This window comes from Pristiophorus japonicus, chromosome 5 (assembly GCF_044704955.1).
Source record: "Pristiophorus japonicus isolate sPriJap1 chromosome 5, sPriJap1.hap1, whole genome shotgun sequence".
Classification (NCBI taxonomy): Eukaryota; Metazoa; Chordata; class Chondrichthyes; family Pristiophoridae; genus Pristiophorus; species Pristiophorus japonicus.
This window is the reverse complement of record NC_091981.1, coordinates 103,693,224-103,706,050: the sequence shown is the minus strand read 5'-3', so window position 1 is coordinate 103,706,050 and position 12,827 is coordinate 103,693,224. Positions and strand designations below refer to the sequence as shown.

The 12,827-nt window shown below is 37.2% G+C and overlaps 1 protein-coding gene across 1 annotated transcript; it reads left to right on the top strand.

The window, feature by feature from the left end:
• hoxa11b (homeobox A11b) lies at nucleotides 1–2,514 on the top strand. The gene is made up of 2 exons (XM_070879926.1): nucleotides 1–649; nucleotides 1,848–2,514. The coding sequence occupies exons 1-2, from the start codon at nucleotides 1–3 to the stop codon at nucleotides 2,078–2,080; spliced, it is 882 nt and encodes a 293-aa protein (XP_070736027.1). The 3' UTR covers nucleotides 2,081–2,514.
• Nucleotides 2,515–12,827: the final 10,313 nt, after the last annotated feature.

Below are 12,827 nucleotides of genomic sequence, written 5' to 3'. Positions count from 1 at the left end.
ATGCAAGCTTTTCTTGCGCTAGGGGACCCCAAGAAAGCGATGATGGATTTTGATGAGCGGGTTTCTTGTGGCTCTAATCTTTATTTGCCTAGCTGCACCTATTATGTCTCGGGTCCGGATTTCTCCAGCCTGCCTTCCTTTTTACCCCAAACACCGGCTTCTCGCCCCATGACATACTCTTACTCGTCTAATATCCCCCAGGTTCAACCTGTGCGAGAAGTTACCTTCAGAGACTATGCCATCGATCCTTCCAATAAGTGGCATCACAGGGGCAATCTGCCCCATTGCTATTCCGCAGAGGAGCTGATGCACAGAGAATGTCTGCCTGCCAGCACCATGGGCGAGATGTTAATGAAAAATAGCGCCAGCGTTTACCACCCCAGCTCCAACGCGCCTTCCAGCTTCTACAACCCGGTGGGTAGGAACGGTGTCCTGCCGCAAGGATTTGATCAGTTCTTCGAGACTGCCTACGGTTCCAGTGAGAATCAGCAGTCGGAGTATTGCGGGGAGAAGAGCCCAGATAAAGTGCAGTCTGCGGCAACTTCAAGTTCGGAGACTTCGAGGGTGTCCGTGGAGAAAGAGACCAGCCCCGGGAGCAGCAGCCCGGAGTCTTCTTCCGGCAACAATGAGGAAAAAGGCAGCAACTCCAGTAGGTAGAATCAGTGCCCACTTATGAGAGAAAGTTTTGCGATCTCGCGCGCTGCTGTTAAAATTTTTATGTGCTGTTTTATAAGCATATAAGGGGGTTTATGGATGGCCTGTAGATTTCCCAACAAAACTTTTTTTTATATAAATGACAAGATCACGTGTTCAGCTCTGAAATTGGCCGTGAAATAACTCCAGCCAATCGCTGCATTAAAATACTTCCACTAGCACCTCAAAAAGTAAGATTGGGGTTAAAAATCTGATCATTTAAATTATTAGGTGTAAATTCATGAAAAAATTGCTTTTGGCTATTGTGATCTTTGCGTGTATTAACACAGCTCAGCAATTCTATAAAACACACGTGTTGACACAGAAACTCTATTTATAGGTTGTATTGAGTTCCATAAGTAACCGCTTTAAAACATAACATGGTAAAATGTCATTGTTAACAGCTGCATAAATACTAGAATTCCTTTAGCATGGAGCTTTCCATCATAAAAACTTACTTCAGGACCGGGTGGCCGTATTATATTTAATAATCACATTTTATAGCTCGACATCCGATCGACGCAGTCTTAACACGGCAATATTACTTCTGAAGGCTGCTCCATGTCCAGTTTTACAACACGGAATGATTATATAATAAAGTCGCTTCCCCTAAGGAAACTAATTCGTGCATCCCAGTTTCTTTTAAAATGATAGCTCAAGTCACATTCCCCAACCCCTTTTAGTTTTAACACTTCAGATACAATAAAACTTTGTATATCTTGCATTTCAAATATTTTCTGCCTTTACTGCACTCATACTGGAATTATTCACTTTTCAAAAATATTTCTCTTCTAAAAGTTGTAGCTAGTCCCTGGTTACGGGAATCTCATTTGTAACTTTCATGTATATGGTTGGAATGGGAGTACTACAGCATCGACTTGAGAATTCCACAACCATTACAATCAGTGCAGATCGAGGCAGCCATCTTTTGTTCCAAGGACCATTCACAATATGAAAGAAAAAACGCGTTAATGCTGTAGCGAACAATTCTGTAGTTCGGGTACTGCTGACAAAGATCGGCGTGTGAAAATCCGGAGCCATGGAGAGTTTTTCCTGTGAATGTGTTCACAGCAAAGCATATATTGACGCACGGAAAAATGATAGTTCCTCTCATTTCCAACTCTGAGTTTTAACGCACTGTTTACCTGTTACAGGTGGCCAGCGTACACGCAAAAAGAGGTGTCCCTACACCAAGTACCAGATCAGGGAGCTGGAGAGAGAATTTTTTTTCAGTGTCTATATCAACAAAGAGAAGCGGCTGCAACTTTCTCGGATGCTCAACTTAACCGACCGGCAAGTTAAAATCTGGTTTCAGAACAGGAGGATGAAGGAAAAGAAGTTAAACAGGGACCGCCTTCAATATTACACTACGAATCCATTGCTCTGAGATTAGACTGAGATTACAAAGAGGCATTTCTCCTTCTCAATTTCTCCTTCTACGAAGAATGCGGCCAGGGCAGAATGCAGAGGTAAAAAAAACTCAAGTTCGAGTTTGGGAGCAGTCACTTTAGTACAGCTCTAACGGGCCGGACAACCTTGCAAAAGTAATTGGGACGTCTAGTTTCAACTTTAAAAAGTAACTGGAATTAATGCTCATCGTTGATTTCACACACACACACACACACACACACACACTACTATATTCTCACTTGTGTTGTCTATATGCTTTGTACAAAGGGTGTCTCCAGAGATTAACATTGAGATGCCAAGGTGAATGCTTGGATTTAGTTCAGCGAAACAGATTTTTTTTTAATTCGAAGAAGAATGCAGCTTCTATACGAGTACGGACCTGTGTATTGGAGCCCAAGGAGAAAGAGTTGACTGTTGTGGACCAGCTGCAATATAAAAATATTTTTAAAAATAAACTAATAAAATGTGCGCATGCTTTAGATTAGGAAGCTTTCAGTGGCTCTCACTGCCAATCACAACTATTGGATATATATTTTTTATCTTCAGTTACACGGAGTAGCAACCAGCCTCGTTCTTTTGTAACTGAACCTTCCGTAAGGTGGGAAATTAGCTCGACAGTTCTCTAAACAATGTCTGCTCATCGCTGCTTAGAATACTGAAACGTGTGTATATGAAAGGCGGATTAAAACCTACATCTCGACAATAAATCCACTTTTGTTTCTATAAATAACAATGAGTAGTGCCGCCCCCCCTCCCCACTACCCCAAACGGAGAGCATGCATGTAAATATCCAGTCTGAAATTCATAGTAAAAAAGCGGTTGCTAATGGGAATCGAAGGCGTTTAATTCATATTCGCCACCAAAATAAGCAAGTGTAATTAAATTATGTTTAAAATGTAAAGATCTGTAACTTTTTAGCTGTGGAGCGCTATATATAAACACTTTACATAGCTTGGAGTAATAAGGTTTTCGAAAACAGGCTATTCTATGCTTGCTGAAGCAATCCGTTGGTGTTTATTTGTACTTGACACATTGTGCGTCGTAATTTGCAAATGCAGTTTTTAACGTTTCAAAGGGAAGAGATGCTACCCGTGATGGCATACTTGAGCACAAAGTATTGTAAATATATCGCTCTTTTGGTACAATATGAATGTGTATTGACAGTTTTAAATAGGAATAGTGTTAAAAAAAACTGCTGCTCATGCATCTATTATTTTCACGGATTCCTCCAAAAGATGACAAGTCTGCAGTACTGACAATACTGAAGCCATCTTTATCCGTGTGAACCAAAGACAGAAATGATTTTCATTAAACACATACGTGTTTTATTGCACAATGGTAACATTTCCTGTACATTCACCGTATAAGCTTTTTATAGGCCGATATACATATAGGCCGTATTGTACAAATATCGTCCACACGTTACCTGATAACATATACCAGCCTTTAAAAATAGTTTTGTTTATTATACCAATTTAATTTAAAGTTTCGTTGTGGTTTGTACCATTGCCATCATTAAAGGAGATGATTTTATTGAACTTTCTCATAAAACGACGGATGACAGTGGTCGAGTATTCGCCATTACTTTCTTTGGTTATTCTAGTTTAATTTGAAAAACACTGAAATGTATTAAAAGGCTGGAATATGCACCACAGAACGTGGTGTTTTTTTTACATTAATCATTTAGATTTTGAAAAGAAATACAAATTATTTTAAGAGCAAGTCTTAATCAAATGCAGTTCAAATAAATGTGATATCATCATTTGCTTAACATTTGTATATAATTTATATTTATCGAGTTGACTAAAGGGTATAAGATTTGCATGTACACGTTCAGAGAGCGCACAATGAGATTCAAGGTGGAAAAAAGTAACTAAAGGTGCGTTTTCTTGATGGCGATCAATGTAGGTTTCTTGAACTTTGTCGGGTATTCAAGACGAAAACTAAAACACCTGCAAAGTACTGTATTACTGTGCGTTTCATGTACGTAAAAACAATCATTAAAGCTGGATAACATTCCACATCATCCTACATACATTAGTATGTTTTTCTTTGGTTTATTTTCCGAAAACCTATAAATTGAAATAAAATTTTGGACAATGCAACTTCAGTAGTTTTCTCATGGCACAAGTCAAAGTTATGCCACACAATTTGTCGTGTTGCTCACATAGACAAAATCGGTTGAAATGCCAGAATTCGAATTAGTTTAAACTTAGTTTATTTTGTATAAACAAAAATTGACTCTGTAATTTGGATAGTATTGCGAATCTAAGCTTTCCGATTGGCAAACATTCCACTGCGATTGATTGGATTTTTAGGGATTTACTTTAGAAGTGATTGTAATACCTTTCATTTATATTCCAATATTTTTAATGCCGGTTTGCATTCTGTTTTCCTGCTTATTTCCTGGCTTTGAACTTCTGTTGCGCCATGGACGTCACCTCTAACCTTGGGGGTGAAGGGATAACCAGCCCTGAAGCTTCCATATACTGGTTAGACTCCCGCCGGAGGTGAAGGGAGCCCGATACAAATTGTAAGAGATTGATCAAGAGGATCGCAGAGATCCTAGCGAGTTATGATCTAATATCACGGAAGTTTAATATTGCGTGTGAGGTTGTTTTAATAAGGAATGATACGAGCTGTGATTAAAGATATGAATGTAGCTTTTAGCTCCACAGAAGAGGGAGTTGAGACCAGCATTGTACCAGATTAAGGGGCTGTGACATTCGAGGCAAATGACAGGGGATCGTCTCTGTTGCTGTGGTTACTAACAGCAGGACAAGTCATAAAGCCTATTTAATGTGGCTATCTGCATATTTGCAAGATTACCGCAATAGATTTAGAATTGCAAATGTGGGGAACGTAATCAAATAATTCGATTTTAGCTGTTCTCACATTCTAGATACCTTTTTGCGTTCGTTTTAGGTTTTTGTGCTACCGCAGCTGTGACAATGAATCCTTTCAATAGGACGTTCAGTCCACAGGGTGGCGCAATTTAGATCAATGTCAAAGCCGCTGTAGGGCAGCAAAAACCTATAAGAAAAAATACTTTGTCCATCGCTATTCCAAAGCAAGAGTTCCAAAAGAATTTTGTTCGTCACTTAAAGCCAAATTGAATGTTGCAGATCCTCGAGAGATAAATTAAATCCAATGCGTTCGGAATGCTTCAAAACAGCTTCAAAATATCTGTTTTGCTAACAAAAGGTAGGTGATCAGACTACATGTAGATACGATATGGACGTTTTATTCGACCAAAGTCCATATAATAGTTTACAGACTCTTCAACCCGCTTAACAAATGCTATTACACAATTATAAATGAAAAATCACAGATTTTATGTTACAGTTAAGGTAAGCATTTAAGACGGGAAGGCTGAAATTTCCTTGTGAAATGTATTTTATTTCGTCCGAAAAAACTCTGAGAAAGGGGAAGTGCACGGTTTTCATTTCAAACATAGCAGACTTTAATTGAATTTTGAAAAAGGGTAGACAATTCTGTAAACTTGATGATTACATAAAACACTTGCAATAAAACATTTTACAATAGTAACAATATAAAATGTACATGTTCAGATTTGCTGGTTAGGAAGGTCATTTTAATTCTGGAATTAAGCTTTTCCGTTATCTTTCTATTAATTATTTTTTATTTCTGTTGTTGCAGGATGTTGCATGATTGCTCTTTTATAAAGTATCAACATAATACTGTCACAAAACACTAACAGATATTTTCTTATAATTTGATCTGCAATGTTAAATTTGATTTGCTTCTCAACAACCGGGACATTTTGTATTTTTAAATTCTAACCGCTAAATAACCATATGTATTATTCAAAACCACAGACAACGTTCAAATATGCTCAACCGCTGTTCTTAGGTTTTGCGTTCAAGATACAGCATATTTCTGTAACTTGTGTACTGCCTGGTCCTGTGTGTTTCCAATTTATACAAAGGAAATAATATTTTTTCTCCTTTAAAAATATATAACTGTTCATTTTCTTGAAATAATTCATTCTCACTGTTTTATCTGTTTCTTACATGTTGATTGAAAGTTAAACCTTCAACCGAATCGTGTAACTTGCCTTGATTTACTAATTTGATAATATTGTCATTTATATGCCTTAGCCGGGCAGTTTTATTTCTCTACAGTTAATAGTTAACTTTTATATTTCAAAGAAACATTGTACTTTGTTGTAATGTTGTTCTTTTTATTTCAAGGGATATCAGTTTATTTCCATTTCCCGCACTATATAATTTTAAACGGTTAAAGCAGAAATTAATGCATTCCATTTTTCCAGATATGTCTACATATTGGTGTACATATTTTGTCATCCACTAAACATTTTGTGATTTTTAATATAGACAGCTAATTAACAAAGGCATTAAAATAAAAACAGGGAGCAGTAAAGCAACTGGATACAAAGCAGTGTAACATTTCATAAAACTTAATTACAATTCAGAATTTATGAACTTAACTAAAATTAATCGCACGATTTTTGTGACATTTTGAACTAAATTTCATGTGAACACTATACTTGCTGATCTTAAGTTGTGCCAACAGAGGAATTGAGATCTCACTTGTCTTGTACAACATTTCTTTCGGTAACCATTCCCTATAATAATCGGCTTGGCTAAACATTGCATAAACATACTGTTTGCGACAACTATTACTGCGTTAAATTCTTGTGGGATATGGATTCGGAAGGGAATGCGTGTATAATGTGCTGTGTTCAATGTATGTGTGCGTGTATATATTTACGTGACTGCTTATCTAGTAAACGGTTTGGTAAAAATAGTTATATGTGAATTACGATCTTGTTTTAGTCCAATGGTTTGGTTTGGTTAAATTGCAAATTACTTAGTTTCCATACCCGAATAATGCTGTGAGCCTATATTTGCAATATTATTTCTCCCTCTCAGTTTATTCCTTTATTTTACACGATCGGACAAAAATGACAAGTTCCGATTATTACGTGCTTATTATTTTAATGAAGTGTTACCTAGTGTTCGATGCATGTCGTGAAGTACATACCTATCAAGAATCAGTGCAACTTCAATATTTTATGCATATGAGTTAGAAGCTGAGGAAATTTTAGGGCACAGCGCCCTCTGGGTCTAGGATTAGCACTTGCATAACAGAAAACCAGTGATTGATTCTGGGGGGTTTCCTTGCCGTAGAAAGTGTATTCGGGTATTGCAGAACTAAATTATTTTAATGATCAGAAACTAATAAAAACAGCTAAAGTTAGGGCTGCATTTCTACGGACAATTATTATCTTCGTGCTTACTGCCACAATATACACAAAAAGTCAGTGGCAGCCTATTTTCAAATGATTTATAATTAAAGAGAGACATTTTCAGCAATCGCTCTTTGCTCTTGGTGGGCACATGAGATTTGTTATTCCACAAAAGCTTATCATATTTTGCAATTACTGAAACGGTAGCCTTTAAAGTGTATACATGTATTAAACCTTCGATTAAATAGTTGAGGGTTTGTTTAATATATAACTGGATAAATCCCCAAATAAACTGTGGAAACTGAAGATTTTCCACGTGGGATTGCCAACACTTTGGAACAGTGAGAGACGAGTAAGAAACAGTAAGAGGAACTAAAGAACCAACATTAGCCCCCGACCTGCCGCTGTGAGCTTTAATTTAAGTGTTCGGAAAATAGAACCGTCTAGACATTCCGAAGTTTAATTGCACGTTCTTCGATTTTTTTTAAAGATTAGCTATTTTCTTCTTTCGCTATTTCAGACAAAACACATTGTAACAATTGTGCATTCTGTGCAGCTAGCTGGGTCTTTTTAAGCATTCAAATGCATTTTACAGTTATCTCCCAACACACATTACTTTAAATAGAAACTTCCGCTGCGTAGCTACTGAACTCCGATCGCGCAAGCAAGATAACAATTTACGCTAAAAATATTTTAATATAATACTGTTTTGTTTCTATAGCAGCAAATTGCAAAACATGATACTGATGGTTACAGTAGGTTCTTTGTTAGGAAGGGGGATGTATTAGTGAAAGTTAACGTTTACTTTATTCTGGAACATTGAAGCTGTACATTAAATAGAAATGGCATATGCACTCTTCACATCTGGAGAAGTTACACTGCAATTTGCTCTAAGACATTTACCATTCCGTTATGTTTTGGAATGACTTTAAATTGAACATTAATACCACACATTCTTCTTTGTTTGGACGTATCAAACTATTGAATGAAAGCGTTCCAGTCAGTGTAGTTCTATACAGGAGACAGATGTGAGAAATTAGCTTTAATTATATATTTTACATAGAGACTTTATTTTAACGTGATACGTAACATGGACATGCTTTTTGGTTTGTGACCTGACCCCCGCTGCGTCACCTTCACCGTGGCCTGAGCGACTGAATTGCCGCTTTTTTGGGGGAATAAGGGCAGTGAGCAATTCTGTCAGCGGCAAAAGAAAGCTGTGTACGCATTTACTTAAAACCATGCTAAATAAAATCAGAATTCGTGCGTCTTATTGTAAATTATAGAGATTAACATAAACTTGCGTTTTCAAATAAACGAAACCTGTATTTCAACTAAATCGAATCAAAATCTCTTTCATTATAAAGCAACATGGACGAGTATATGAGTGTGCTGGCGCATTGCTATGTTTATGTGCTTGTGTTTTGTATGCGTGATTTCTGCATAATTTGATCATTTTCACCTGTATTCTCTGAGGCAAATTAACATCAGAATTATTTTAAGATTTCTCATTTGAAAAAAACGGTACCACCGTATCATCCACAATACTGCACCGGAAACAATTCACTCTATTCAATCTAGATAATAGATTTAAAACTTGGACATTAGTCCCACTTATTTTCATCGGCACATTTGTTTAATTGTTAGATCATTTTTTAATTGAACAACTTTGACTGACAAAAACTGCTGCTGAGACATAAAATGATGCGTAAAAGACTATAATTTTCACTGCGAGCACAAATTTCAAAGTTAGATCCTTTACCTTGTGAAATGTTACTCAATGTTCGTTTTCAAAGTCGGATAATTTCAAATCATATAATCCAATCGCTATTTCTTAATTTTCATTTGTTAACGGAATTCCCGGCACAAAATTCTGAAAAAAGTAAAATAGCTGAACTGAAATAAGGTTAAAAATAAAACAAATGAATCATAGTTATATATTACTCCAGAAATATTCACTGAACTCAATTTAAGCGCACACGTTTTTTTTAATTTACTGGTATTGATATTGTAATCATATTAACAAGTTAAACAGTCGTGTGCCCATTTCTGTTGTTATGCTAGATTTTATTCAAACTTTTGTATAACAATAGTAGTCTTCTTTTTTTCAAACTCTATTGCCCGTTTCCTTTGCATTGAAATGCATGTATAAAATGTTGTTTAATCTGCATTCTTTGATTCTCTCTGTTTTAACACAACTTTTTACGCTGAACAGTAAGTTACCCCCAAACACGTCGCTTTTACTGCAGTAGAATGCAGTGGCAACAATTAACCAAGTTAGTTAGAATTGTAGATTTAGTGAAAAGTAAGCTTTAATGAATAGTAAGCTTTAATGAATTCAACAAGGGCATGTTCTAGATGTCTTTGTTTTTAATGTCTTGACTGCGGTCTGTGTCCTTTAGTTTGTGTTTTATGTGCAACGGCTGTATAAAGTTCTCGTTGAGTGACTTTTTAAAATTCCAGAATAGTGTTTCTGTTTTAATGTATTCTATGTTTTAAACATCAAATGTAAAGAAGTGAAGCAATTTAGTACCGCGGGGTTGCCAGCCTTCGGTGTTTACCTATCCATATAACTTATACGTTTACATAAAGTGTATAAAAATATATTTGTAAACACATTCTGATGGGCAAACTGTTCAGGGGTCTCAGGATCCGGCCTATAAAACCCTTTAATACATTGGCAGTTAAAGGGCGCCATTGTTTTCAGATTTATCTCTAAGACACAAAGCAATTATCTCTCTTCGACCTCTCCAGTTATCTAAGCGAATCACAGATAATTATATATATATTTTTTTTTAAAAAGACGATATATGTTAAATCAGAGTTCGCGAATGGTAAATATTTGCTCTAGTTGGTAGACTGAAAAGAATTCACTGCGCACATACAATGGCCGGTACACTTGAAGGTTGAGGCGTCTTTTTAAGACTTCACAAAGTGTTGCATAGATTTTGTTAATGCAAATCAGAGGTAAATAATTGCAAGTAATCTTACTCAGTGCGGCAAGTGGTGGATATATGAATCTTCCCCTCGGATCTTTATTTAGGAAACGGAGTGGAAGACTCATTCTGTCTGGCTTTCAGTCTTAAGTTCACGATCTAGGCTAAGAACGAGTCGAGCTATGAGTGCGGTCAGCCTGCTCTGCCCAGGCTTTGAAATCACTTATTTACTGGAGAACCGCCACTCGCTCCACTGCTTTCTATGTTCGCTCTCTTACCACTGACTGGGCAGCGTATCGTTTACCTCATTTGGTGCAATGTTTGCAGACATTTGTTTATTGCTGGCGCCTTGATGGAGAAATCTTGCAAAACCCACGATCGATACAGCTCGGCGAAAATAAAATTGTCTTCCTTGTTTTCTTATGTCAAGGGGAACGCGTTAAACGTGACAAAAAGTGTTGTATAACTTATATGGATTTCGGCGATTTCTATAACTGTTTCTTGTGCTTAGTTTTTTCTAGTCAAAGTTACTGATGTACATGCTGAAACCATTTCTTTTGTCTCAACCTCCTTCTCGGCAGAGTTAACCATATTTCTTAACTGTTAACAATGTTGTAATTAACAGTTACGACCACCTTAGAAACTAGGAGAGAACCCCCCCCCCAAAAAAAAATCCTTGGTGCTTCAATTACTTCCCAGTGTGTGTGTTTTTAATATACACAGGAGCCACACTGTCCTCGCCCCATTCTTACCCATAAAGTTGAGAAAGGACTGCAGTGTCCTTAGAAACTGCAGAAACCAATACACAATCCACATTACAGTTTTACTGTGAGACTGGGTTATAAATGTTTAAGCCCATTACCTTTCCAAAACTACATCAATAAAATTATCCAAATATGGTATCAATTTATTAAGCAATGAAATATTTACCAAGAGAACCAGACAAATATCCGCCTTCAACACATAAACGCGCTGCTAGTTAGCATTGGTGTACAGTAGCTTGAGCCTTTTTATCTGAGACTCTAGTATAGAAGGCAATTGTTATCCCCCCCACCCCCACCCCCCCGCTCCCCCACTCCCCCATTAAATCTCTGTCTGCTCCCATGATCATACGTTTCATGGGCACAGTGGGACTGCAAAAGGGAACATTTTCAATTTTTTTGATAAAGCACATTTAAGTTTTTATGGATTTCTGGTCGACCGTGATAATTCTAAGCAGTCGTTTGTGTTAAAAAAAAACGACCAAAAATAAGGAATCCTCTGAGACGGCCCCTTAGCAAACCCTATGCGTGTACAGCCGGCCTTCATATCCCGCTGACTTCAACAAAAACGATATTTTACATAACCTGCTTTGGATTATCAACATTTTCTGAGCTTTAATCCAGCACCAGAAGTTAAAATAACAACAATTGGAATTATAACGTAGAGGATAGGTGGGGTGGGGGGGGGGGGGGGCAGTGACAATTCGAGTACGGCTTAAAATTGACTCGTAGTAAAACGCAGCAATGCCAGAGACTAAAGATTAAATCCTTTGTCACACTGTTTACTCCCGATCCCAACTTAAAGGCTACATTTGCGACCGTCATTGCTGGCTGTACTTGATTGCAAAGGTGGCCGAACAAAATACACATAACATGACTTAAGCACAAAACCGTCTCCAATTCGAAGCCGCATTGATACATGTCATATTGTACAGATATGCCACAAAATCAACAATTGGTAGGTAAACACCGCGCACACGCGACTAAACGCGCACATTTCCTTAGACCAAAAAGGTGTTTCTTTTTTTTTGGGGGGAGGGGGCATTCTTAATTGTTATATCACTTAATTTCTACCGACAGTAATATTAAGGATAATAGCTTAATTTCGTCTACAACTGTCCCTTGAACGCCACCTCATTCCGAAAGAAAACTTCAGAAGCCGAAGCTCCCGCTCCCCTCCTGGAATCCAGACAGGCAGTTGCAGTTTCTGTCTGATTTAATTTCTAAAAGTTACCTTTGGATGAGTTGGAGAGAGAAACTCAGGTCGAAGCTTCTGTTTCGCGCCTTGTTTTAAACTTGACCGGTTTGTAGTTGAGATGATTGTACATTCTGTTTAACAGTCTTGTTTTCTATTTTTAACCCGAAATGATTAGATCGATTTTATAGATGTGGTTAATGTTGTCTACTTTAGACCTGGCAGCCGAAAAGCACATGGTTAAAACATTTTGAAACAAATGCTTTCGATTTCTTGAAATTGTAAGTATGAAATATCAGAAATGGTCATGACTCAATCAACTTCTAATATCCAATGCTGGAGAAGTAGAAGGAGAAAGAAAATAAATAGGTTGTGTTGTATTATTAGTTTGTTGTCGCTGACCTTTTACACTTAACCTATAGAGCTGCAGCACATTGCATTAACCTACTAAACTCTAGACTACAAACATCAAATCAGAAATGCAATGTAGCGGCTGTATGTTCAGGAGTGATTCTTGAACCCCTCGCGTCACAAAATAGTAATAGAAATAACAATCAGAAAAGCACCAGTGTGGATCAAAATTACAAGTGATCACTGTG

Coding starts and splice junctions, on each gene's coding strand:
- hoxa11b (XM_070879926.1), top strand. CDS start 1: ATGCAAGCTTTTCTTGCGCTAGGGGACCCCAAGAAAGCGATGATGGAT. Junction 650..1,847: donor GGAAAAAGGCAGCAACTCCA/GTAGGTAGAATC, acceptor TACCTGTTACAG/GTGGCCAGCGTACACGCAAA.